The sequence below is a fragment of the Chionomys nivalis genome, chromosome 9, assembly GCF_950005125.1.
Source record: "Chionomys nivalis chromosome 9, mChiNiv1.1, whole genome shotgun sequence".
Lineage (NCBI taxonomy): Eukaryota > Metazoa > Chordata > Mammalia > Rodentia > Cricetidae > Chionomys > Chionomys nivalis.
Window position 1 is genome coordinate 71215234 of NC_080094.1, and position 26777 is coordinate 71242010.

General features: G+C 45.9%; 1 protein-coding gene across 1 annotated transcript in view; it reads left to right on the forward strand.

The window, feature by feature from the left end:
* The first annotated feature begins 313 nt into the window (after positions 1-313).
* Positions 314-26777, forward strand: part of Ehf (ETS homologous factor) — a 38474-nt gene continuing 12010 nt past the window's right edge. Inside the window, exons 1-3 of the mRNA XM_057781193.1 lie at positions 314-438; positions 21053-21152; positions 26317-26562. Coding sequence (XP_057637176.1) covers positions 21056-21152; positions 26317-26562 — 343 coding nt within the window. The 5' untranslated portion in view covers positions 314-438; positions 21053-21055. The remainder of the gene's footprint in view (positions 439-21052; positions 21153-26316; positions 26563-26777) is intronic.

Consider the following 26777-nt stretch of genomic DNA (forward strand, 5'->3'; position numbering starts at 1 on the left):
TTTACCTGAAACTGCCTCTAAGCTGAAAGGCACGGTCACCACCAAATCAATTCCTCATCCATTAACAGGTTGTCTCTGTTCTTGAGACACAGGCATAACCTGGTTAGACCTGTTTTGTTTGAACACTAACGTGTGAGTTGGCCAAATGCAAATGAGCCAATGTTTGTAATCCTTTATTTTATTTTTTTAAAGGGCTGGGCAGCCAATCAGAGGAGGGGGAAGTGACTTAGGGAATTCCCGGTTGGTGGCTTATTGCTTAACATCCTACAAAATGATTTTAAATTATTGTCATATGCATTTATCTTCACTCTGATGAGAACTGAGACGTGATAAGGCCGTGGCTCCCCATCCCGGTAGGAGCTGGTGCCGTAGCTGTCTGCCTTCTCCTCCATCCATAGAGCCATAGGACTGCCCATCCGGAATCTTCAGGTAAATGAGGTAAGTCCTCACCTTTAAATCTTCTTTTGAACCTGAAATTCAGACACCTGTGTGGAAAGAGAAGCCTGTCTTGACTCAGACAGGTGAAAAGAAACCAGAGACTTCGGGACGCAGCTGGCAGGAAGTAAACCTTGTGTTACCTGGCCTCACCTACTGAGTCTTGTTCGAGTTTATTTGGGTGAGAGCGTCTGGCCTGTGTGAGTGTTATCTGTAACTTTTTTTTACATTGTCTGAATTTCCAGTCAGCAAAATTCTAAAAGCCCCCTGGCTTCTCTCTGCCCCTGTGGTGTAATAAAGCCATATCCCTGGGCTTTTGTGGAATGAAAAGCAGCCGGAGACAGGTGACTCTGATGTTGCTCGGTGACAAGCTGGTTGGCTAAAGGCTGCCAGGGGTCAGGGATCATAGACCCACAGTTTAGAGGTGTCTTTGCTGATATATATATATATATATTTTTCCTGACTTACAAGCAATAAGGAAAAGCCAATTCACCTTCACTATATTCCGGTTGGGGGAAATGGCTGTAGATAGGAAAGGTAACCTATATTCACAAAGGGAACAGAGACCAGGTGGCCAAGGTGGGAAGACTGTAGCCGTAAAAATGATCCCCTGTAGAAAGAAGACTCAAGTTAGGTCAATGATTTTTCCATATCACAAGGGGACAGACTAACCCTTTGTTTTCCACAATGGGATACTATGACCAGACAGGCAGTCATGACTCACCAGCAGCAAATGCCTTCGATGTAGGGACTCTGTGCTTTTGTTTGTACACCATGAACAAGTGTTGGCCCCAGTGCGGATCGAGGAGAGAAAAGTAGGGGAATAAATATTGATGGCTCTCAAGAGCACCAAGGTGGCAAGGTCACTTTTATTTTTATTATGTTTTAATGTCTGCTTTGGGACACTCTGAGCGTTGCTGTGGGGTGGTGCGTGAAGTGTAAGCTGAAGTGTAAGGTTCTCTGCGTTTGAATCCTCAGGTGCCTCTGCTTTTCTCTGTGCTGACCTCAGGGAGAGCGGGGGAGTTTGGAGTCTGAGATTTCTGGTAGAAGCAGCAGTCGGTTCTGTGGGCATTGGTGTGAGGATGTATCAAGACCGTATCTTTCAATGTCTAAGGGGAAGTTAGGGACCATGAACCGCTGTGTGCCACTTCCCCTGAGGTCCAGAGAATAATCAGTCTCTAACAGAAGAGATTCAGATGTGTTATGAGAATTTCACAGTCAAGAATGGGATTGGAATACGGAGTCGTGTGGGGCTGGTTACTGCTGCATCACTGGCCTGTGGTATTTAAAAACTGTAATGGAAGAGACGAGAGTTATTTGGAAGTTTGTAACCACATTTAAACACTACCAAATATCATGAATACCATCTTCCATGTTTCTAGATTGTTGGGCAGACATTCTGAAAGAGAGCGATCATGAGGACGCTACTATGTTGCAAGTTAGAGGACCACTCAAGACATCATTATTCAGGGCCTCTCGCTGTAGTTGTGGGTAGGACGTGTGTTAGACCCAGGCTTCATTTATGAAAAGGTCTCAGATTTGAAAACATTGTTTTGGTGTGTGTGCTAAAAAAAAATTATATTACCTATATCCATACAAGCTTCCTGATATTTTTATTATTAAATTATTATATTACGATTTCTCATGGGAGTGCCTTGGGCCTTTCTAGATCTCTGGTAAGCTCCAATCACACTCACAATTCCATATTTGTGGGTCCCGTAAGGGTTTCCCCTTCATCCTCTTTCAGTACCCTTTTGACTCCATTGAAGGCCCGAGACAAAAATGGAAGCTGAGAGCTCAGCTCTGTTCTCAGTGGCATTCTGTTAGCTAGCTGGGATCAGGTCAGAAGGTGAGTGCTTCTGGGCCATGTTCTGCTCTAAGGAAGTGGACTGTGCTTTCTGCAATCTGCCAGGTTTTGTTTCCTTCTTATCATCGGTGCTCTCTGGGGGACTTGAGAGCTGGGCTGTGTTCACTGGACTTTCTTGCATTATTTTTTTTTTTAAAGCTAAGTATGAGAATCTTGGCTTTGCATTGCACCGTCACACACAGTTGAGGGAGTGTACTCGGTATCCTCTCCTTTTGGATGGTGGCATCCCTAGGGCTTTTCCAACAGATATGACCTTTGAAGGCTTCTGGGAGGTGAGGCGGAGAGGGTACTAAAACACCGTAACTGAGTCTGCCAACTCACAGCGCTACACTTTGAAGGAACCAAACATAAACTCAAAACCTCCATTTGAGTACCACCACTTCGCTAGTGTTTTAAGCCGTTTCTCCAGTTCAACTGCCTCTCCTCTTCCACAGAGGTGAAGCAGCAGGGTTTTCTGTCGTGGGTGGGGCCCCAGTTGGGGAGCATTGGCTTGGTGTTTCAAGACCACACAACCTGACCCTACCTTTGTTACTGTTTAACTGAGCACAGAGCAGTGACTTTTCGCGTGGGTAAGCTAATTTTCTCGTGGGGTCCTCAGAGCAGTGAGCACTGCCCAACTTTTCTTAATTCAGTTCCCAACAGTTGGTGGGAGAAGGTGGGTAATTCATTTTATTTGACATTTTCATACCTGCTTATAAAATGGTTTTAAGTGATATGATTTGCTCTGAGTAGCAAGCATTTTTTGATCTTATCTCAGGATGAGATGTATTTTCTAGCCAAATGCCATCATGGCGAGGAAGCCAAGATGCTCTTGAGTAGACGTTTCTGTCAGTCCTTTGGAGTTAGTTGACGAAAACTTTACTGCCTTTTTGATGGGAGCAAAGATTATGTCTTAAGGCTCGTCCTGGACAGCTGGCTGGCGCTGTCTTTGGAGTGATCAGGGCACACGACAGGGAAGGCAGTTGGTGGGACAGTGCTAAGCATGACAGTAAGGAGACCTGGCAAGTCTGAGTGGCCCAGAGAGGACACTCTACCTCTCTGGGTTTTCGTTTCCTCTTTTATACATACTGAATACCTTTAAGACATATTTGAACTCACAGATTCTGCTGGCTATGGTGGAACATTTATGCTGAGTGTCAGCAGGATTTGAGTCTATGAGAATAAAGAGAGGGGTGACAGTGCCCCCAAGTTAGGAAGACCACTGGCGACCCTTAAGTATCTCTGTTAGGATCTTCAGAACTTTGACTAAGAATAGACTATTGAGGAATGAACCTGGCAGCCTTCCTTGGCAGTGTGGGGAGGGGGGGTCTCAGCCGCTTATGGCACATGGTACCCCATCTTAATCGATAGACTCCCAGTAGGCGAGATAGTGACTTGTGATAATGGGGAGCCGGTGATGTGCTAACAGCACTTGAGGAAGCAGCGAGCTACTTCTGGATCAGCCTCAGGTGAGACTTCCCACACTGGCATCCACTTGGCCTGAGCTGCATTGATTTGTCTGTAATGACTGGGTAGATGAGAAAGGTGTGAACCCTGTCCTAGAAGAAGGTTCGATGGTCATCATGTGGGCAATAGGGTTAGTTGGGTCAGCCAGGAGCCTGTGCTGTTTCCAGATGGCTCAGCTCTGTATCTGCAGCAGACAGAGCTCACACGAGGGTCAAGCACGGTGTCCCACTTAAAGAGGCTCCTAGGGTATTAATTGACTTGGTTTAAGAGACACCCTGTAAAATACTCCTTTGAAAATGATTTCACTAGCACCTAACCACAGTGTGTCTTTGGTTTGCTGTATGGGGCTGGGCTCCTCATCGCCTGACCACTGGCCTCACTCGTATCTCCCCTCCAGCTTTCTCTCTTGCTTCTGCATTAGAATCGTTATCAAAGGTTTTTGGCCACTTATTTAAATTATGGTGTGTATAGGTCTACCCAAAACATGATTTCTGATGACACAAGTCTAAAATTAAAAAGGGGCAAAGAGTGAAACAGATAATTGTGTGCCTGTTAAGAGAACCGAGTATTCCATTAACCCAACTGTTTCACTACGAAAACTTATCTCAAATAACCTTGTCTAGATGCATGCTTTCTTTGAGGTGGTATGGTGAAGTCAAGGTGGCCTGCCTGTCCGCTGCTTCTTGTTCTTCTTGTATCACAGACTCACGATAAACAGTCTTTGGGGCTGGGACCGTATGCCAGGTATGAATGTGAGAAACTTTAGTCACTATTAACCTGTCCCCACCTGATACCAGCTGAACTCGGATGCGCCTCTCTCAGAATAGAGAGGAAGTTCTTGTGCTTGCTGTGAAGGCAGAGTCTTGTGAACATGACCATCGTAGGGAGTTTGCCCTGGAATCTCTTAGGAGACCTTTAGCAAGCTTCCCTCAGAAGGGCTGCTGGTACAGTCTTGAGGAGAGGTGGGGGAGAGCTATTACCAGTTCTGTCTTCCACGAGACCTCTGAGCTGACTTGTTTTGGCTTTGTGTGGGCTGTAGATTTGGCCTGAAATTTAGCCTCTGCCTAGCTTTGTTCTTTTTAAGAAATTAAAGGGCAGCTGGTTGCGATTCTGCCCTCTTCCGTCCACGGGCCAGAGGCTGTTTGGAAGATCCCGAATGAAGAGTAGATTTTGACTGCTTGTGTCTGAAGGGGCGGGCAGCATTGAGTTCTCATGGCTGGGAAGGGGTTTTGCTGGGATGTGGTAAGCCGGACACTGGACACTGCCACTCAACAGTTGAGTGCTTTGGGACGAATTCGATAAACTTTAGCATCCAAGTCTCTTCATCTGGAAAATGGGGTAATAGCATCTACTATACAGAGCTAATAAGGATTAAATTAAGCAAAGAATGTGAAAGCACCCAGACAATGCTCGTGAGTAATGTTCAGTAATCATTTGCACGCTGGAAATCAGAGAGAAGTATTCAGCCTGGGCATTTTTCTCTCTGTCTCCACTGAGTTGGAGCAGATGAGAATTAAATTCTGTTTATTATTGTTGCTTTTCAATAATGACCAGCTTGGATTCTAAACTCTGACTCTGGGAAAGAAACTGGAAACTTAATTTTTCATAGAGACGGTGGGCATCAGGAAATGGGAAGGTCTATATTAATAGGAAACCTCCAAATTGAGCCTCATGCCGAACTGGCTTCAAGCCACAGCACACATAGGGGTGGCCTTACAGGATATCTCTGTACTGTGCCTTGATGCCTGGCATGTAGGAGACCCTGGAAGAAATGTCTCTCTTCCGATTGTTCACCAGCTAACACAGCTGTGTGAGAGGGTACCCACTCCTACAGCCCTTAAGTGTTTCTGCGGGTATCTACTGATCACTGCCACAGAAAGTATTGACCTTGGGCATCTAGGGGATTTGGGGTGTGTGTGTGTGTGTGTGTGTGTGTGTGTACTTATATATTTTGATGAGATCTTGTGGGTCTGCCTCTTGTTAAATTGTTGAGCTGTTGTAGACAGCTGCAAGTCATTTCTAAAGACCAAGTTGAATAGTCCTTGCTGTTAGTAAAACATCCAGGGTTCTACCTAATGTCCAGAGGAGAGAATTCAGGAACTTTGATGTAGAAGAAATGACATTATTTTTAGTAACTTTCCATTATCATCTAATATATCTCTTGATGTGAATACAGGCAAAACACTCTATTCGAATTAGCCATAATTGTGATTATTCCCAAGAAAAATCATTAACATTTTATATCACATTGCACTTGCTACAGATGTATTGACATCTGAAATCACAGAGGTGGTTAGATATGTGGCAGATATGAAGCACATATTTTAATATCACATGTTCAGCAAAGTTGAGAAGAGGCTCATAAACCCCAGCAGACTGCACAAAGGGTCCATGGAGAAAGAAAGGGGGAGAGGAATTAGGGGGCAGCATTTTCTTGCACAGGAAATGACTGTCAAGTAGATTAGCTGATTCACATTCTTCATTCCGACAGGGGAGTGTGTTTTTCCTGCTTATGGACTTAGAGTTGTGGTTATAGTCAGGCACAGGGTGTAGTGAAGATAATAATAAGAATGCCGAAGTTAGTAAATGCTGTTTGCTGAGTGTCTGCTATAGGACAGGGAGGAGGGGGTTGTCCCCTGCTATGTTCAATGTTGTATTGTATTTCATTCTCTAATCCATCTGAGAAGGCAAGATCACGGGGGGGGGGGCATTCAGGGGCAGGAAAGATCACTCCACCCTCAGTGGTGTTGGAGTCTTGATGGAGTAGAGGCAAAAGTGGGGCTGATGTCTTGGAGATGGTCAGCATCAGAGAAGACTTCTGTGGTTATATAGGTGGGGGCTGTGTTCCAGAGGATCTGTGCTTAGGAAGTCTATTTGGTTTAATACCCTGTTCCTAAACTATTGATCTGCTCTCTCTCTTTCTCTTTCCCCCTCCCTCCCTCCCTCCCTCCCTCCCTCCCTCCCTCCCTCCCTCCCTCCCTCCCTCCCTCCCTCCCTCTCTCTCTCTCCCTCCCTCCTTCCCTTCCCCTTCCTCCGTGTCTCTCTCTCTCTCTTTTCCCTCCCTCTTCCTCTCTACCTCTCTCTCCACTACATAGCTAGGGCTGACTTGGGACTCGCTATGTAGACCAGGCTGGCTCTCACTCTTTATCCTCTGTATCTATTTCTCAAGGGCTGGTATTATAAGCCTGTGCCGTGATACTTAGTTTAGCATCTTAATAAGGGTTGAACAAGGGGCTCTGCTTTTGGTATTTTCTCTGAGTCCTACATTCTGGAGCTTACGTTGCCTTTCATCAAGGTGAGGTTTTTGAAATATGTGATAATTCTTGGGGCCTGGACATCTGGGAAGTTGTTTTGGAGGATCTCTGCACATGTTCATCTTATTCATAAACTAACCCTGGTATAGAGCTGAGACTTGAGTCAGGAGGGGGGAAGATGGAGTTGTGGTGTGGGTGAGTTCTTGTTTTGTTTGTACACCGAGAGTTTCCTCTGAGAGAATTGTGGGATGGGCCACATCATTATTACTGTGGCAGGATTTAATTCCCAGGAAAGCCTTTGTGGGATTGAGGTGCTTGCCTTTATGGTGGGTTTTCATTCTTGAATTTCCTGAGAGCTTGTTGTGTAATAGAAGTACATAGGAGAAGAAGAGGTGTGTTCTGGAGGGAAAATGAGACCCAGTGTGCCAAGGGGCCAGATTCTTATAGGAAGAGTCTTAGAAGGACCTTGGGTTGCTTACCTCTATCATTGAATGGTTATCTAAACAAAAAGAAAGCTATGCTGCTTTCTTTTCTTTTCTTTTCTTTTCTTTTCTTTTCTTTTCTTTTCTTTTCTTTTCTTTTCTTTTCTTTTCTTTTCTTTTGAGACAAGGTTTCTCAGTAGCTTTGGAGCCTGTCCTGGAACTAGGCTGGCCTCGAACTCAGAGAGATCTGCCTGCCTCTGCCTCCCAAGTGCTGGGATTAAAGGCATGGGCCACCACTGCCTGGGCCGAGAAAGCTACGTTTTCTTAAGAAGTCATCTTTAAATTTGCAAGGAAATCTAGATGTTATTTGCATCTGACGACCATAGGACCTTACATGCTTCTCTGGAGTTTCCAGGTTGAGCTGGAGACCTACCAGGCTTGGCTCTGTGGTCATGAAAGATGCGGGGAGGCGTTGCTGATTCTCTTTAGGTAGAAATTAGGCTCCCCAAAGACACACCCAGTCTCTTTCAGTGCTATGGTGTTCCCGGCAATTGCAGGTCTTCCCTCAGACTTCGGGTGACCTCCAAAGGGGCTATAAATCCTCCTTAATTTTCACCGGGGTTTCCTGCTATTATTAGTGCTCTTTTATGAAGGCTAATAAGTCTGAGGTGGCTTCAGGCAGCCACTTCAACACCTGAGTCAATCTGGGGCTTTCAACAGAAGGGCAGACTGAAGGGTTTGGTGTTGGGGATTGAACCAAAGGGCTCTTACACGCTCAACTGTGCAGTGCCACTCAGGGACATCTTCAGCGTCTCCTCCCCCCAGACTTAAGGTTTCACGAATATGTTCTGGGAGCCATGAGTCAGCATCCTTGTAGGATCTAGGCTCATGTTCACCTAAGGACTCAAGGACACGCTTCCGTCTGGAGCACAGGATGGTCAGTTCATCTCCCCCTTGCATGTAGGGTAAAAATTCAAGGAGACATCCTGAGATTTTTGTTTTTTGCTTTTTTTCTTTTTGGTTTGTTTGTTTTGTTTTTTTGAGACAGGGTTTCTCTGTGTAACAGCCTTAGCTATCCTGGAACTAGCTCTGCAGACCAGGCTGTCCTTGAACTCACACTCAGATACTTTTAATGGAAAGTATGAGGTCCTAGAAGATACTTTGTCCTTTAGTGACAGAAAGACCCACTTTCAAAGCTACAAGGAACCATGCTGCTTTCCCTAGTCTTTCCAATACCCAATATGCTTATAATACCCCATCTGTTTAGGAGATCGATGGGTAAGTTTTTTTTTTTTTTTTTTTTTTAGTTTCAATATGTCTTGTCTTTTGTGAAATGGAGATATTAGTAGCTATGTTTAGCATTCTCATGAGGATTCCAGGAGATAATTCATGTACAGTTTGGCTCCATTCAAACTAGGCAATAAAACACTTGATAAATATGAACTGCCTTCCCTATCTTAGTTTTTGCTATTGCTTTGTAATTATGCAATTTGTGAGATTTCATATTGGTGGTTGTTGGCTTGACATTTTGGCGTTTTCCTCAGAGGAAACTTGACTCTAGAATTGGTCAAATCCATTGTCCTAGTCCATCCCAACCCCTCCCCGCCTCCCGTCCCCACCCCTTACCTCCCTCCACCCTTCCCACATTCCTGTGCAGTTGGTCTTATTTATTTTTCAGTCAACTAAGGGTGTTGTTAAAGCTCTTCTTTTTCTGCTGCCTGGTTTGATGTGAGGAGCTCCACTCCCTGCCCTGCTCACAAGAATGCCTGGGAGTGCTCAGCCAACCATGTCCCACCCCTACTGGATCTCCCTGTCCTTAACACTCAGGCGAGAAGGCACAAGCCCTGCCTGTTCCACAGTTTCTCCCCACTGCCCTCTGACCCTTTAAGCCCCTGGTGAGAATGGGTCTGTGGTCCAGAAAGGGCTGGGGGGGTGGGGGGGTGGGAGGCATTTGCGGCAGGGAGTGACGCTTATTGCCAGTGACTATGCTTGAAAAGAATATGAAGATGCTTCCTCTGACGGGCTGAAGGCTGGGTGACGAAGCCGTGAAGCCGCCGGCTAATTGATGTTGTTCATCATTTTTGTTGGAGTGATTTGTTTACAACTCTGTGCCCCTTTTGGGCCTTAGCTCATAATGTGCTATTGACAAACTGATGAGGAATGAGAACACCATGTTGTTTAGATTAGAGAAGAAATCACACCTTGAACTTCACAGGGTCTCTTCCTCCCGGGACATCAAAGCCCTCGGTAGGGCATGAGTGAGCTTTTCCAACCTGGTTTGCTATAGGTATGGCTAGACTCATTGCTGAGATAGAAAAAGCCATGGTCTGGGGACTAGAGCTTTTCGTCCAGACTAGATGTTGGGCATCCGTGGCAGCGGCTGGACTGGACTGAGACTGGGGATGTGTATGCTAAGTCTCCACTTTTGGTCTCCACCTCCTCCTCAAATACCCTGGCTTACAGAAGTCAACCATTTGAAGAGTGGTTTGGGATTGGAGCATCACCCAACAGTCCCTTCTCCACCCTTGTTCATCTCTTTTCTGATCTGAACCCAGGCTGGCTGGAGGCGGCCATATCATTCTGCAGACCTTGGATACCCTCAGTGCCCTTGCAAACCAGTCAATGGAAAAGTACAAAGTCTTCTGGCTCTCAGGCCCTGCCAGCTCCCACTGGCCTATTTGATCCCTCCTTTTCTTCCGAGGGAGTGGGAAGGTAGCCTCAAAACTGAAAGTACAGGGTTTTCTCTGGCTTTTTTTAAAATTTATTTATTTATTTTTTATAGGAAAACAAATTGCCACGAGGCTGAGACAAACCAGCTCAGGCTGTCTGGGCAGATGCCTTTCTTTGCTTTTTTTTTTTTTTTTTTTTCCTGTTTATTTTCTAACAAATCAATGCTTAACTGCATTGTTATCGGAGTAGAGCAACAGGTGCAAGAAAATAATCCCACTGCCAACTCAAATGAAGAGGGAGGGCTTATCCCCTCTGGGAGGTATTCAGAAGATAACAGAAGCCCCTGCCAACAACTGAATTAACAGCTCTGTGGACGGTGGGTTCTGTGTTAACAACCCACTCCTAACCCTCCGACACATAAACACGCCATTGTCTTGGGAAGAGAGTTTCAGTCATGCAGACAGCTGGCTGCTTTATTCTGCCCCAAGTGGAGATTGGTTTTGGCTGAGGTGGCTTTATGAAACTCAGAGGAATTATCCTGTGCCAAGTCTATGTCTTACTGAGGGTTTTCTCAGAGGCCGAGGGGATGGGGTTGCTGCTGAGAAGAGGAGCTGACCTGCTTTTTAAATTGGTTGAAATTCTTTCTGTGGCTACTTCTCTCCAAATACCAGAGAGAGTTGCCTGGCATTCTCTGCTCACACTCCATTACCAAGGAGATGAACGAGCTCAGGGGACTCTGGAAAGATCTGATATTGTTTTGGAAGCATGTCTTGGCTGATATGCACAGTGCAGGGCGGCATCTGTGTCTTGTTCGCTATCTTTGTTTCCCCAGCACCAAGCAGGATGCAGTGCATCTAGGGTAGATGCTAATTGGAAGGGACCAGTCCATATTTGTAATAGTTGAACAAGCATTTCTCAGAGATGGTTTCTTTCCTCTGAAGGCTGATTCATCAGTTTTGAAGGGTGTAAGGCTTAACACCTAGGCGGTTAAATAATCTTTTAAAAGTGGAGGTGGGGCTAGGTCAAGTCAAGGGTCACCGAACCGGTCACAAGATCCTTTTGAAGCAACACAACAACCAACAAACATAAGGGCCACTTGGAAATGCGGGGTCCCAGGGTCAGAGTATCTACTTAGTCTTTATTTATAAGTAACTAGACGCTGTTGGATGTGACAGTTTGGGGGTCCTGTGTCATGTTGACAAACAGTACAGAAGTAGGTTCTCCATAGACGGATCAGGTCTTGAATCCTCCTGCTGGAATCTTTTGTCTGTCTGGCTTAATAAGGACTGTTTTCTTGTTTGAGGCTTTCCCGTCAAGGCTGATGTCTCTAGGAGTTAGATACCTGTGGTGAGAAATTGATGTGAGAGCAGGTAAGAGAGTCTACAGACCAGACAGTTTCAGCTGTGAGGACGCTCAAGGGTTCTAACAGAGGGGCTCGGGAATACAGGTTTTGGTTTGGAGGTTTGGGTAGGATTCCATTCTGGTTGAAGTTCAAGCCTTCCTTGGGTGGTGAGCATGCCTTGGGGGATCAGTCCCAGTTTTTCAAGGGAATTCGGAAGGTGATTGCTGTGGCAGTTGTGGGGTGCTCCTGTCTCTGCCTCTGTCAAGGTCCATTCAAAACTGCAGTAGGAGCGAGGTTGTGTCTTTACCATGTGTCCTTCATTAGGCTTTGAAGTCCAGAGGGGGCCATAGCGAGGAGACAGATTTTTGGGGTTCAGAGGTAGCAAGGAAAAGAGTTAATTCTTAGAAATGATCATCTTAGGAGATGACATGGTTCCTACTTCAGATGCCACTCGAGAGAGACAGTGGAGCCTTTCCTGGTCCCAGTGGGAGGCACCAAAGTGGCACCAAAACCAGGTAAGAGAACAGGACTAAAATCTCACAAACCTTTCAGGGATGGCAGGCACCAGCCTTAGCTATGCCAACCTGTTTCTAGCATAAAGTTTTCCTAAAATTCAATTCTCACATAAGTGTGGAGCTTTATTATTTGTTTTATACTAACTTGAATGTTATCCACGATAACTATACCGGTGTCAATTGATCTGCGGGCGTCAGCAGCTGCTCCTTTGAGGGACTGTGGTCCACAGGACAGAGCTGTCACAGCAGGAGCATATGCACATTTTTGGTAGAAAGAGAACAATTGCTCTCTTGAAGTCTCAAAGGCTCTGTGATCTTTTGAGATTCAATCTAGTTTATAATATCCGGATGAAATTGACAAAGGCCCTGTGGGTTATTCCAGGTAATCTTGTTTTGATCAGTTTTGGTGCCTGCCACTGTCAGTATGTGCCATCTTGTCTAGGTCTGGCACCAAGGCCGATAGGGATCAGCACGATCTGTCTATTTCCCAGTGGCCTACAGCCAAAAAGGTGTCTCTACCATAGAGCCAACCTCACCCTCCTCATATTGATATTATTGATCATGAAAACACTCAGTATCCCAGGAATATACTTCAGATGTTGTCCCTGGAAACAAGAAATGTCTGTCTCAAGACACAGTAGGAAGAGAGGAAGTTAGCTATGACATAATTGAAGAGGGACAGATACATTCTCCATGCTCAATCCACGTTTTGATTCCTTTGTAAAAGCACAAATTATGGTCTGTATTCCATTCAACTACATTTCACAGGGCCATGCATTTTCTTTTCTCCTGCTTGGGAGTAGTCCTTTGAAAGAACAGTCAGATTGAAGCAGGAAGTCAGAAAGCTGTTGCGACATCTTTAGCACAAATGCTGTGAATTCACCTGCTGGCAGTTTTGAGTAAGAATGGAGAAGGTATGGCTGTTGCTGTCACAGAACAAGTAATTATTTAAAAGGCTTAATTGCTTTCCTGGCATGAGAAATAAATGTGTCCCATGGCAACCAGTTCTGTGGCAGTGTGAAGAGCATGTGGTTGACTGAAGAAGGAGAGCACTATGAAGGAGTTACATTGTGGCCTTCCCTTGCTGTTCCTGGGGCTGAGGACAGGGAATACCGACATTAACCCTGATGAGAATCTGCTCCATAGTGCTGGCTGTACTTCGAATACTTCCCACCTGTGATAGGAGGGAATTACACCCTTTGGCCTGGGATCTAATTCAGGGATAGCACCAATAATTATGGGTCAACTTATTTCTCAAATATTAAGTTGAAAATAGCTCCAGGAATTATGAAGGAGTTTAGTTATATCATACAGGTATGCAAATATATATATATACACACACACAAACACACACACACATATATATATATACATACACATATATGTATCAATTTATTGTGCATATATTTGTACATTATAAGGCAGTTCGGTGGTGTCGGAAATGCTGTGGCCACATATGGAATGGTACTGTTGGGTGCAAATGATTTGAGGGGTGCTCTGGACTCTTTCTGAGCGTTGTTGTTAGACTGATGTTGAATTTTCCGTTAGTTACAATCTTGTTGAACCCCGTGATCTTGAACAAGTTGCTGAACTGCTCTAAGCCTCAGTAGGTCACCTGCTAGATGGCATAATGCCTCAGGGAGTTATGGAAATCCTCAGCATCCACCTGGGATAATGTTTTCAAGATTTTAGTACATAGCTGGCACATTTAAAATAGTCCCAAAGTTTAATCACTTACAATAAAAATGGCGAATTTTGCAGCGTTTGGTGTTTGCTGGGAGTCCTACCACTGAGCAAAAGAAAGACCCGCTTCTAGCTGAGCAAGTCCATGTTTGCCTTGTTTGTCTTTCCTGGTTCTCTACCAGCTCTACAAGAGGAGCCAGTGGAGCAGTCTTTGGTCTTGTTAGGAGTCCCGAGGCTGGGAGAACTTCCTGTATGATACAGGGCTTCATTACCCTCTCAGAATCCCAAAGCTGTCTCCTTCCTTCCTTTTTCTGTCCCTATACCCAAAGTTTCAGAGCCCAATCTTTGGAGTCCTTGCGTTATCCCTGTATGAAGGGACCCACAGGGCAAAGAGCCCCGTGGTCACGCTTTGTTACAGCCATGCTGCTCTCCCATCTATTACTGCCCCAGCACAGCAGCCATGGGCTGTGGGCAATGCAAAACCTGTGGTCACATAGAGCTTGGGAATGCGGGCCCTTCCACTGGGCTTGGCAGCCTCAGGCAGTATGTGGTTGAGGAGAGGTGAGGGACCTGGTGGGATGGAGGGGTGGTCTGCAGGCAATCCAGCTGCTGACTGTGCAGCTGTGGAGCAATGGTGCATTCACTGGGCAGCCCCAGGCCCCAGGCCCGGACAGCACAGGAACCTGGAGAATAACCTTGGTTAAGGCTTGGCTGCTCTGGCAGCTGGAACCGGAGAATTGTGCAGATGAAAGAGATCTGAGGTTCTGCTTGAAATGAATTTGGTTCTCAGTTTTCTCCGTGGAGGTTCAAAAATGACGAGGCTGACGATTGCTGTTAATGTTATCATTATACAAGCCACCCGATGTTTATAAAGTGTTTATTATGTGTTCAAAATTTTCCTAAGCACGTTCATTTTTTTTTCCACTCAAAAATTCTTTTCAGAATATCCTCACTTCATAAATGGGGAAACTGTGATCTAAAGAAGTTAAATAAAGTGTATAAATTTGTCCTGTTGATAATCTGGCAAAGCCAGGACTTCAAATATGGCCACCAGGCACTATAGCCAATGGTGCCCAGACTCTTACACTCTTTTGCTTCTGAGGAGTCTAGTCATACCCCAAGAATATCCCCAAGGCTGGCCAATTTCCAGCTTAAAGAGAGGTTTCTGGGTCAATCCCATCTTTAGAGCTAATGAGTATTGCACAGTGACGACATGTATAAGTCCTGAGTCTGCTCTGACCTTTCTTGTTTACTTTTGTAACCTCGACTTTTTGCCATATGGGGAAAGAGAGGCTGTAAATAAGATAGTACTTCTCCATAATCAACATGGCCATAAACATCTCAGCCGTCGTGGTACATGTCATGGTCCTTGGCATTTAAAGACCGTCCTGCAGACCAGGCAGATCGAAATGAGTTGATATCTTCTGATACTCATGAACATGTCCTTCGAGCTCAGCTCCGGGGTGAGCCAGTCTCTGTGGTTAGACCTTGCCTTCTCCCATGTGCAACAAAAATCTAAGACTTAAATTTTAGAGTCAGGTTCTCCTCTCTGTATTTCTCTCAAGTGGTCCAGTCTGTAGGGTGACTGGGCTGCACCTCCTCTGGAAGAGAAGGGAGTCTTTGATGAAGCCTAGACGAAGAGTGGTCCCAGGGCATTGTGGAAGCTCAGAAGCAGCCTCTGTCTTGGCATTTTGGGAGGTTGTATTGTTTAGCTTAAATCACTCTTTAAGACAGCGATGGACACAGGAGCCTGTCTCTCCTGCAAAGATAAGACGATGATAACCCAATCTACCGCAGCGTTTTCTTTCTGTAGAATTAAGTCCTGGGTTGGCTAATTCCCAGTGGCCTGTGATTCTCAGAGAAGCTGACAGCTCATTACTTGTAGGGAACCTGATTATCCAAAAGGTCCCAACTAGTCCCAACTAGTCACCTAGCGTGAGGTAGTTGTCTGGGTTTTACTCTGAGGGTAAAATGACTGGTCCCTTTTCTTTAGGTAATGTATAGAGTTTTGTCCCATAAACTGTCATGCTTATCAACTTCTGCACAGAATGGTGTCATTTTGGGTAAATAGAAAAGTCTAGATTATTAATAAGAGCACAGATGAATATTCTTCTCTCTCCTTATCCATACCTATGAAGAAGGAATAAGAGACTGAAGATTGTTTTTATCCCTATATAATTTAGATTTTATTTCACTCCTAGAGTATGAAATAAAATTTATTGTGTTGTACTATAGTTTTTAATAGGCCAAAGCCATAATTTATGTTTTTCTCTCCAGTCAAATGTACCCTAGAACCAGGCTATGCCTAGGGTACCTGGTGCTTCTTCTCAACCACTGATTAGCAATGGCTTTGTGTGCCAGGCTTGGTTCTGTAAGCTCACCGGTCCCTGTTGTGTTTAATCTTCAGTGAGCCCATGTAGCCAGGAGAGATACTGCCTGCTTCTCAGGATAGGAAAGAGCAAATTAGAAAGGTCTAGGTCCAACCCAAAGTTCCATTTCAGCAGAAGAAGAGCCCGAGCTGCCACCTCCATAGGCTTTAGTTTGAACCACAGTTCTCAACCAGGAGTGACTTGGCTCTAGGGGACATATAGGAGAGGTAGATAGATGATAGATAGATGATAGATAGATAGATAGATAGATAGATAGGTAGATAATAGATAGATGATAGATAATAGATGATAGATAGATAATAGATAGATAGATAGATAGATAGATAGATAGATAGATTGATTGATTGATGATAGAGCTTCTGGCATGTGAGATCTAGTGGGTAGAAGCCTGCATACCTTACCTGTGTGTGACAACTTCCACACCAAAGAATTTCCCAGTTCTTCCTAAATTCCCATGTCTCTTACAGCAGTATTGATAGTGCCCAGGATATGGTCCATTGAAAGATGAATGGGTAAAGAAAATGAGGTACATCTAAGCACTAGACTAATATTCAGCCATGAAGTGAATGAAATCTTGTTATTTGTGGCAATGGGAATGGAACTGGAGGGCATCGTGGTGAATGATAAGGCAGACATAGAAAGACAAACACTGTGTACTTACTCCTACTCCTTGGTGGCAGGTTAAATAATGATCTCATAGAAGAAGAGAGAACAGTGGACATTAGAGGCTAGGAAGGTGGAGAGAGGGGGTACAGTAAAAAGGGTGATAGGTAGCAAAATGCATTTAGAGGAAGAATTAGTGCCAGTGTTTTCCAGAACAATAGTGTAATCACCGTCTGCAATCATTCAATAAATATTCCAAAACATCTGAGACAGAAGTATTCTAAACACAAGCAAATGACATGTCAGAAATGAAAAAAAATTGATCATATATTGTATACATGTATGAGTTGCCAAACTGCACCCTCTAAGATATGCACAAATACTAGGCCTAAATTAGAAATTTCAAGAAAGAATTATTTAGCCCCAAGTGTTGATTGTAGGGATGTTGAGAGACTGCAATTAGCTACTGTCTGGCATGATGAGGATCTGGTCCCTGGTGCCTCCACCATGACCCCTGACAGCACCATCAGCATCCCTCAAGCTGAGGATGAAGAGAACTGAGCCCTTTCTCCAGCTTGCCTCATATACATTGCATAGAATGTTGCTCTTAGCCTCTGAGGTGGAGAGCCAGTCCCAGCAGAGGTGAAGAATGTTGTGGCAATGCCCTGACATATATGTGTAAAGAAAGAAAAGGCTACTTTCATATTGGGGTGTGGACATGCCGTGCACTGTACTGGACACTTCTAAAGTCACTGTGCTATCCTCCAGGACAGCTCTCCTTGCGCTTAGTCAGTCAGAGTCCCTCATCTCTCACCCCCATCATCCCAGGCTGGGAATGAGGAACAGATTCAAAGTCGCAGAGCTGGGGAATGAGCCTGGAGCCTACCTGGGGTCCTGCAGGCTCTAGCTGGACTCGACTGACGACTTGTTTTTTTAAGGAAAGCTTTGCTGAAGGTTAAGTAGGGAGCTGAAAACAAGTCCTAAATATTCCTTGCTCCTTCTTTTAATTAAAAGGGTAGCTCTTTACACCCTATAAAGCAATCAGTGTACAGCACGGAGAGTCTATATTAGTATACGGGGGTGTGGGTACGTTGGTCATAATAGGACTTTTTTATAGTTCCCTAGGCACATTTATTATCCATTATCTCATTTGATCTCCTCAACCGTCCCGGGAGTCTGTTGGAGGACAAATGTCTGCATTTTATATTTGAAAAGCTGGGAGTAAGTAAGCTGGTCCAAAGGCCTTGACTAATCTAGTCCACCCAAGGTGCCTCCTGTGTCTCCCAGTGGCTGCTGTCAGAGTCCAGGGCCAGCTATACTTACAAGCCTGGGGGAGCTCCCGTGAACTCTGACTCACTAAGGGTTAAGCCACATAAACTCTTTTATGAGTGGTAACCATTTAATGGGCCCTGTAAAAAGGGCCCCTCACTATGCTGCCTGCTTTCCCCTGGAAAGGGGGTGCTGGCAGGGTGGAGGGCTTGGGAGGGGGTACAGGGTAGGAGGTGACAGGACAGCTGAGGCACTGACGTCTTAAAGGCTTCTCTACGAGTTGGGAATAATTAGGAAAGTTTCCAGGAGGTTGCATTAAGAAATGACACCTGCCCAGCTAGAACCCGAGCACTGGCTGAGACACCTAGCAAATTCCTGTTTTAAATGTTCTCATCCTTCTTATTATTAAAAATATTTTTAGATTTATTCATTTTGCTTGTTTTATGTGTATGAGTGTTCTGCCTACATGTAGGTGTGTGCACCTGTGTGTGTCTGGTGCCCAAGAAGATGAGAACATCACATTCCCTGGGTCTGGAATTGGGGATGATTGTGATCTACCATGTGGGTGGGACCTGAACCCGAGTCCCCTGCAAAAGGGACAAGCATCTCACCGACAGAGCCGCTTCTTAGCCACAGCTCTTATCAGGACCTCTGAAGGTCTTGGCATGTATAGTGCCAGGCGATTCTTCTCACGCTTTGAGTTTCATGATATACCCATTTTGCAGTGGGGAAAGTGAGGCTCAGGGAATCTGGGGCCAGACAGATACAGAACTTAGCATCATCTACAGTGAGCTAAGGAACTAGAGTTTTATTTCCTTCCGCAACTCAGAAGAGTGGGGCAGCCCTCAAACGGTCTGCCCCATACCTATGCCTTTTCTTAGGAGGTGGAGAACAAAACCCTGACCTGGCTAAAAGGGAGGTTCCTCCTGGATCCTGCGGGTCTCATCCCCACCAGAACGCCCACTTTGAAGCAGCCCTGCAGGCAAGTTCTTGGGAGACCTGAGCCTGCAGGACTGTTCTCTCGAGTAGGGCTGGGCTCTGAGCTTCAGTCCTCTTGGGGTTAAACAATAACCTTTCCACTGCTTGTGGGTGAGCAAATGCTGCCAAGGAAGAAACCCAGCCTTGAGCAAACATGAGCCAGGGCTGGGCCCTGTCCCTCCCCAGCTGCCAAGTCCCCCCATGGATGAATTAGCTTAGGGGGATTGTTTTAAAAAGCCCGATGCGAAAGTGCCTCCATTACTGTGTAAAAGGAAGGTTTGGCCTGGTTGGTTTTTCTTCCCTCAAGGTGAGAACAAAAACGTTTGCTAGAAGGGGGCTCAAGAATCTTTTACCTTCTCAGACTGAGAAATGGAGGCCTGGGGTTGTTTGGAGCCCAGCTTATCCACAGAGTTAGCATTTCCCTCTTAATTGTTAGACGTTGTGCTGAGTGTTGCCAAGTATAGAAATGTATTTGTCTCTAGTGTCCAGGCTAGATGTGATTATCTGCATTCTCACACGGGGGAACCGAGGGCCAAGGGATGTTGATAACCCGTGTGAGCTAGCAAGTGGGAGAACTTGCAGGAATCCCAGCTCTCCTGTGTGCCCTCCCCAGCCTCCCTTCCCTGACTTGATTGCCTGTCATTTCTACTCCACCTTTCTTTCTTCCTTTGGCACTCACGCTGGGTGCAAGCCTCCATGTTTACCCGGCAGCAGTGATGTTGAAGTCAACAATTACAAGTGGTGTCTAGCCCAGCTGAGCCCCCAAGTGCTGCTCTGTTCTCAGAATCTATAGACAACACTTAGCTCTTCATCAGGGTGATAAATATTTGTGCATATATGAATGTATGAAAATATTATATATGTTCCCAAGATTATATATCTTTTCTCCCAGGTTCTATATAGAACCAACCAGAGGAGCTGAAGCTCAGTTAGGGTGTGTGTATGTGTGTGTGTATGGAATTACTCTGAGGGGACCATTCCAATCTGTTGGCATGGGTGACACGTGAGGATGCAAAATTTCCTTCAAATAGGACAAAAAAGCATCATGATCTGTAGTTTTCCATACATCACCATTTTATAAAGAACAGGGGCATTGCTTCTTGGGCCTTTTGGCTAAGATCAAGTGTGAAAAATGAGAGACTTTTACAGCCTTACTCTGTTCAGAAAAAAAACCCTGCTCTTGCTTTGATGATTGCACACACTCCCAGACTCTGACCCGTAGTGTGGAGGGTATCCAGTTTAGGGGAAGACACATCATAAATGCCAGGGAATTTTTCTGAGATGGAAAATTGTTACATTGTTCCAACGTTCCAGAATCTGAGGAAGTCACCTTGAGGATAGCTTCAAGGCCTGTTGAATTTTCCAAGTCTCCATCAGAAGAAAAACTAGCCATAACTTTTTAGCAGAACATAAAATCTTAGTTTTCTGTACCAAAAAGATGAAGTGTCTGTCACAGAAATCAAAAGATTCCTAATCGTAGCCCAAAGCCAAAGGGCTTAAAAAGCCCTACTAAAGCCTTTAATCCCAGCACTTGGGAGGCAGAGGCAGGAGGATCTCTGTGAGCTCGAGGCCAGCCTGGTCTACAAAGTGAGTTCTAGGATATCTGGGGTCTGTTACACAGAGAAACCCTGTCGCAAAAAAGAAAGGAAGAAAGAAAGAAAGACAAAAAATGTTTTACTAAGATACGATGAGCAGTTCACTTCAAAGAGGACTCGACACTGAGGAAGTCTTCCTGTGTCCCCAAGCTTGGGGCCACTTATGTGAGGACTCACAGGGGCGTCTCACATAGGGACCGGGCCTGAGATTTCACCGAGCGTGATTCTACTTCACATACGATCCCTCTGGCATTTTCACTTTTGTGAAGCGCTTGGACACTGGCCAGGCTTGCCCTGTGTGCAGGTATTGTGTTTTCTTCCCTGCTTCGTTTCTGATCAGAGATTATTCATTTATGAATGGGTGGCTATAAAAACTTGCCTCATGCATATGAAAATTGAACCTGGAAAATTTTAATTGCCATGAGTTTTGCTTTTACTGAAAGGGCTGTGGCAATGGGTGGAAGGACACGTTCCTTTCTCCCTCTCTTTCTTTCTGTCTTCTTTTCTTAATGAACTCCATGTTGTGGACGCTCCAGCGAGTGTCTAAGCGGCGCTGATTAGATGACTGTTTGATCCCTTGCAGATCATGATTCTGGAAGGAAGTGGTGTAATGAATCTCAACCCAGCCAACAACCTTCTCCACCAGCAGGCAGCCTGGACGGACAGCTACCCCACATGCAATGGTAAGGGTCCTGCAGCTGTTGGTTGCTGGTGGCACTGCCCATGTCTATCGTCTCCTGGTCTGACTTCTTTTCCACCTTAATGCCTGAAAAGTAGAGGTTTTACTCAGTGATGACATGGAGGCTAGGGACAAATCTCACTCTCTCTTTCCCTCCCTTTCTCCCTCCCTCTCTCCGTCCCTCCCTCCTTTTCTCCAGTTAATTCAGTGCATTGTTTATCACAGACTTTATCACTGATTCATACTTTCTTATATGAGAAAACTTTCAGTGCTGTTTGCCCTGTAGTCCTCCAGGCCCCTATGCCAGAGCCCATTTGACAAAGATCACTGCCTCCTTCCAAAATGCAAAGATTTGGGGTTGGCACTAGAGGTGGTAGATGAGATGTCCCAAGGGAAGGGAGACATATTGTTGAAGTTTTCTATAGTGTTTCATTAGGATATCAAGATAGAATCATGAGGTGAGGCATACATGAGTATACACATGCGTTTAACACACCACACCACACACACACACACACACGGGTTAAAGAAAAAAGGGTTATAATAATTTAAACTTCGTAGCTTATTTACTATCACATCCCAGTTTAAGGAAAAGAGATTTGTCAGGGAACCCCGGTGCCAGCTTTCACTGCGTTACTCTGGAACATACAGACTCCAAGCGGGAGGACCTCGTGGTGTGCAATGGTTGGTGATCCAGCCTGTGGCTCCCAGGAAAGCTGAACCAGGGTCTCCATGCCTCCTTGTGAAGGCATTCAGCACAACCAGGCTGCTGGGTGTCTGACAGTGCTGGTTTAGAAAGCTCAGTGCACCCCAACCTGCTGCCAATTACCCCCTCCCCCCAGCTGCTGCTGCCCGTGTTTACCTTGACACACAGATGTGTCCTGTTAGAGAGACCAGATTGAGAAGTAGGGGTGAGCGTAAATGGCAGGGTGACATTCTCTGCCGACTGGCGGGTCCACGTGGCACTCCTCTTTTAGTTTGGAATCCCAGCCAAGCATGGCAGGAAGTTTGAAACAGGTGGCCTTCCTGTTTTAAATCACTTGTCTCCTAAAACTGCTGCCCTTTCTGGACAGTTGCATATTCTGTGACAGACCTTGAACTTGCCGTGAAGGCCTAGAAAAAAACAGTTTTCCAAAGAGAGCAGGAAGTCTTGGCTTGCGCGCCCCAGGCATTGGCTCTACTATTTGCTTTGGAGAAAAGTGAAGCAGTGGACTGAGCAGGGAGCAGAATTCAGAAGTCACTTTTATTTCCCTAGCTAGGGAGAGAGGGAGGTGTCAAGAAGACGCTGATCTTTATCGGGACTGCAGGGGAGGGGGACAGCAGCTGCGTGGCAGAGAACAGAACCCACTGGCTTTTCAGTTTCCCTGACACTGAGGGACTCTGTTGACTCTGCCTGACGAGGGAGGCGCCTTTCCCCAGCCAACTTCAGGCAAGTTTCTAGCTCTGCTCTCCCAGGTAGGAGCAGAGGATCAGAAGCTGCCCATAATCAGGTTACCTTGAGTGCATGGGGAGAAGGCCCTTGTTCTGCCCCTGAGCTCACGACAAACCCACAGCTTACTTGTTACAGAGCCGAAACCTACCTAGTTCTCATGCTCAGCCAACGTCGTGTGTGAGATACAAGGATAAAAAATGGTGACAAGGACAGGAAGCGTCCAGCATAAGCTCTGTATTGGGGGAGGGTTTCTATAGACCTCGAGTTTTGGACCACCCCTCTTCCCCTGTTGCTCTCCCGTGTAGGAGGGGCTAGGGGAACACGCTGCTCAGCTGTATGTTGGGAGCAATGAAACTCACCCGGTGAGCCCCAGACAGCAACGACCGTCACCTTGCCTTCCTGCCTCTTCTTGATTGTGAGGTCTGGAAGCAAAGGCTAGATTCTAAAGGGGGAGAAAAAGTGAGGTTGCCTAAGACCCTCCCCGCTCCCCCTTCCTATCCCTCCTCTGGTACGTTAGAGGGTTGGCTCTGAGGCATTATGGGAATGGAGAGTCCCGAATGTCCCTGTCACTCCACAGTCCAGCAACAACAGCAGCAGCTTGGCAAAGCTTGCTAGGAACGCAGAAATTCAGACCTTAGCCCAGACCTCCTGTGCTGGGGTCTGCATTTAGGCAGTAGTCCCTAGCGATTGCAGTCACGCGGAAGTTTTTTTTTTCTTTTTTTTTGGGGGGGAGGGGCCATAAATTATGTATATTTTTTCTTTTTTATTGATATTTATTGAGCACTACATTTTTCTCTGCTCTCCCTCCTGCCCCTCCCCTCCCTCCTTTAATCCTCCCCCAAAGTCCCCAATGGGCTCCCAATTTACTCAGGAGATCTTGTCTTTTTCTACTTTCTACTTCCCATGTAGATTATATCTATGTAAGTCTCTCTTAGTGTCTGCATTGTTGTCTAAGTTCTCTGGGATTGTGGTTTAGTTTTAAATACTTCAGCCAGCATGATTTTGAAGGGACAGTTAGAGGTATTTTCCTTGTAAATACATTTCCTCATAGAATGCTGTCCCTCGATTATGGCTCAGCTGTGGCTTCTGGAAATTGGAGTAACTGGGACCACTCTTAGGAGACTCACATATGATGGGACCCACTAACATTGCTTTGTGGAGGGAAAACCAACCCAGTCCACAAGGCTCCTCCCTCCACAGTATGCAAGGCTCCTCCCTCCACAGTATGCAAGGCTCCTCCCTCTACAGTATGCAAGGCTCCTCCCTCCACAGTATTCAAGGCTCCTCCCTCCACAGTATGCAAGGCTCCTCCCTCCACAGTTCTCAAGGCTCCTCCCTCCACAGTTCTCAAGGCTCCTCCCTCCACAGTACTCAAAGTTCCAGGCCTCCCTGAAGATACAGAAACAGTGAACAATTGCAGGCTGGAGGAGACTCCTTTGGAACTACTGTTTAGGGTCACCAACAATTCTGTGATGAACCCCTCACCCATGCTCCTATAAGTAACCTGAAATTAAACTCAACAACTCACCCAGCTAGACTTGGTATTGAGTCTTTGGTCTGCTGATGGTGTCCTATCTTTGGTGAGCAGACACCTGTTTACATCTCCCCAGGAAAAGCCGTGCCACAGTGGTCCAGATCTTGAGTTTGTGTCAAGTTCAGTTACATTTCCCGGCTCGGGCTTGCTGGCTTACAAGGTGTCTACCTTTGACTTTCCTTTCTTGGAAGAGGGCTCTCTTCCCCTTTATCTCTGTTTTCAGAAGTCCTTGAGGGCCTTCAGTTTGCACCACAGCCCTAGAGGCTGGTGCTCTCTTCTCTAGCTCCCATGCCTTTAGGCTGGTTCTCCGAAGTTCTCTTAAGTGAGCACAAGGCAGTCATGTACACAGACTATTAAAAATATAACATGCTCAGCAATTTAGTCACCAGAATGTACATCTTCATCCAGTTTACCTCACAGTACAACTATATTCCTGCATTATTTGATCTTCAGCTAAACTGAATCACAGTGACTAGGTAATGAGCTTCCACCACGGCTCCCAAGGAGGTTTTATGGATATAATATGAAGATGAGTAAGATAGAAGGTCCATGACCTTGAACATACACTTTGCAAAGGACAATAAGCCAGAACTTAGGCGCCTATAGAGATAAGCAGAACATAACAGGTGCCGTGAGAGAAATCCTAAGCATGATTCCTAGAAGTTCAGTTCTCAAAGTGAGTTGGGGGAACTGCAGCTCTGAATTCAGCTAGAGGCTAAACAGCAGCAAATGATGGGACAGAAAGGGGCCTGGGGACCAACCCGAAAAAACACAGAGGACACTAGCCACTTCAAAAGCACTTGGCCAAGTGCTTCAGTGCCTGGCATTGCAGTTTCATATCTTAGTCCAGGGAATAGTAGGGAGCTTGTGAAGGGACCTGAGCAGAGAAGGGGCATTGGAGCAGGAGATGTGTCACCCAGGTAAGAGCAAAGCAATCAATCAAGAAAGGGAAGCTTAATTTAAGGCCCCATTTTTGGTGGAAAATAATCTATATTTGATGAATCTCAGCTTTTGTCTCTAAATCTCTGCCTTTCTCTGTCTTACTGCGTGTGTAAGAGGGGAAAAAAGAAGTGGGAGACAGAACTATGATCAGCCCTCTGATTCCCAGGGTTCCACACCAAAGACTCAATCAACTCCAAATTTAAGAAATGCGTCTTGGGGCTAGAGAGATGGGCCCATGGCTAAAGCCCTTGCTGGGAAAACACAACCCCAGTACATGCGTGAGAGCCAGGCAGGTGTGGTGTATCACACCTGTAACTCCAGACCCCAGTACATATGTGAGAAATAGGCAGGTGTGGTGATCACACCTGTAACTCCAGACCCCAGTGCATGTGTGAGAGCCAGGCAGGCGTGGTGATCACACCTGTAACTCCAGACCCCAGTCCATGTGTGAGAGCCAGGCAGGTGTGGTGGGTCGCATCTGTAACTTCTGCACTGGAAAGGCAAAGACAGGTAGATCACCGCATCTCCCTGGCCAGCCAGTCTATCCACATCAGTGAGATGGGATGGAGAACTATACCGACATCGACTTCTGGTCTTCATCCACCCACTCAACACACATGTGCATGCACCTGCATGTACACAAACATATAGACACACAACACACATACACACACATACAATGCATCTGTTCTGAGTAAATACAAAACTTTCTCCTGTCATTATTTTCCAAACAATCTATCACTAACTATTTACACAGCATTTGCATTGTTGTGGGGATTGTAGTTAATCTAGAGATAATTGAAAATATGGGGAAATGTGCAGGTTGTATATGCGAATATGACATGTTCCGTAAGGGATGTTAGGATTTTGGTGAGATGTTCTGGCAAGGTGATTGTATTTGCATATGTACAATCAGCTAGAAAGTAGATGAAATTATAGCCAACTCTTTTAGTTTGGTACTTCTTTGTGGGTGGGGTGGGGAGTGAGCTCAGGGAACTTCAGGTATCATGTATTATCTAGTATTTGCTGTCACATTAGGAAGAACATGAAGATGCCCTGCCACTACTAGGTAAAACGCCCCCACGTGCAAGGAAGCTGCTATGCAGAGCACATTCTGTATTCAGCCCCCACGGTGATGCTCGCAGGATGGAGCCTCTGGTTCTGGTCTGCATTAATATTATCACACAGTCGTGCCTCTTGTGTCTGAGACTGCCCAGGAACAAGCAGGGGCCACTCACAGGGCCATGTCCTATCTTGCAGTTTCCAGTGGCTTCTTTGGGGGCCAGTGGCATGAAATCCACCCTCAGTACTGGACCAAATACCAGGTGTGGGAATGGCTGCAGCACCTCCTGGACACCAACCAGCTGGACGCCAGCTGCATCCCTTTCCAGGAGTTTGATATCAGCGGAGAACACCTGTGCAGCATGAGCCTGCAGGAGTTCACGAGGGCAGCAGGCAATGCTGGGCAGTTGCTCTACAACAGCTTGCAGCATCTCAAGTGGAACGGTGAGTGGTGCTGGGAAGCACAGGGGCTCCGCCGCTGGCTGGGCTCCCTGTAGACATGACACACAAGCTCACCGGTTCCCAGGACAGGGAAGAGCAGAGAGAGGAGAGGAGAGGTGCAAAGCCTAGCACGGTGTGTCTAATCCTTTAGAAACAGTGACGGAACTCCTCTGTGGCCGCTTTCATTTGCAGAGAGACAAAACTGTCCACGTGTCCAC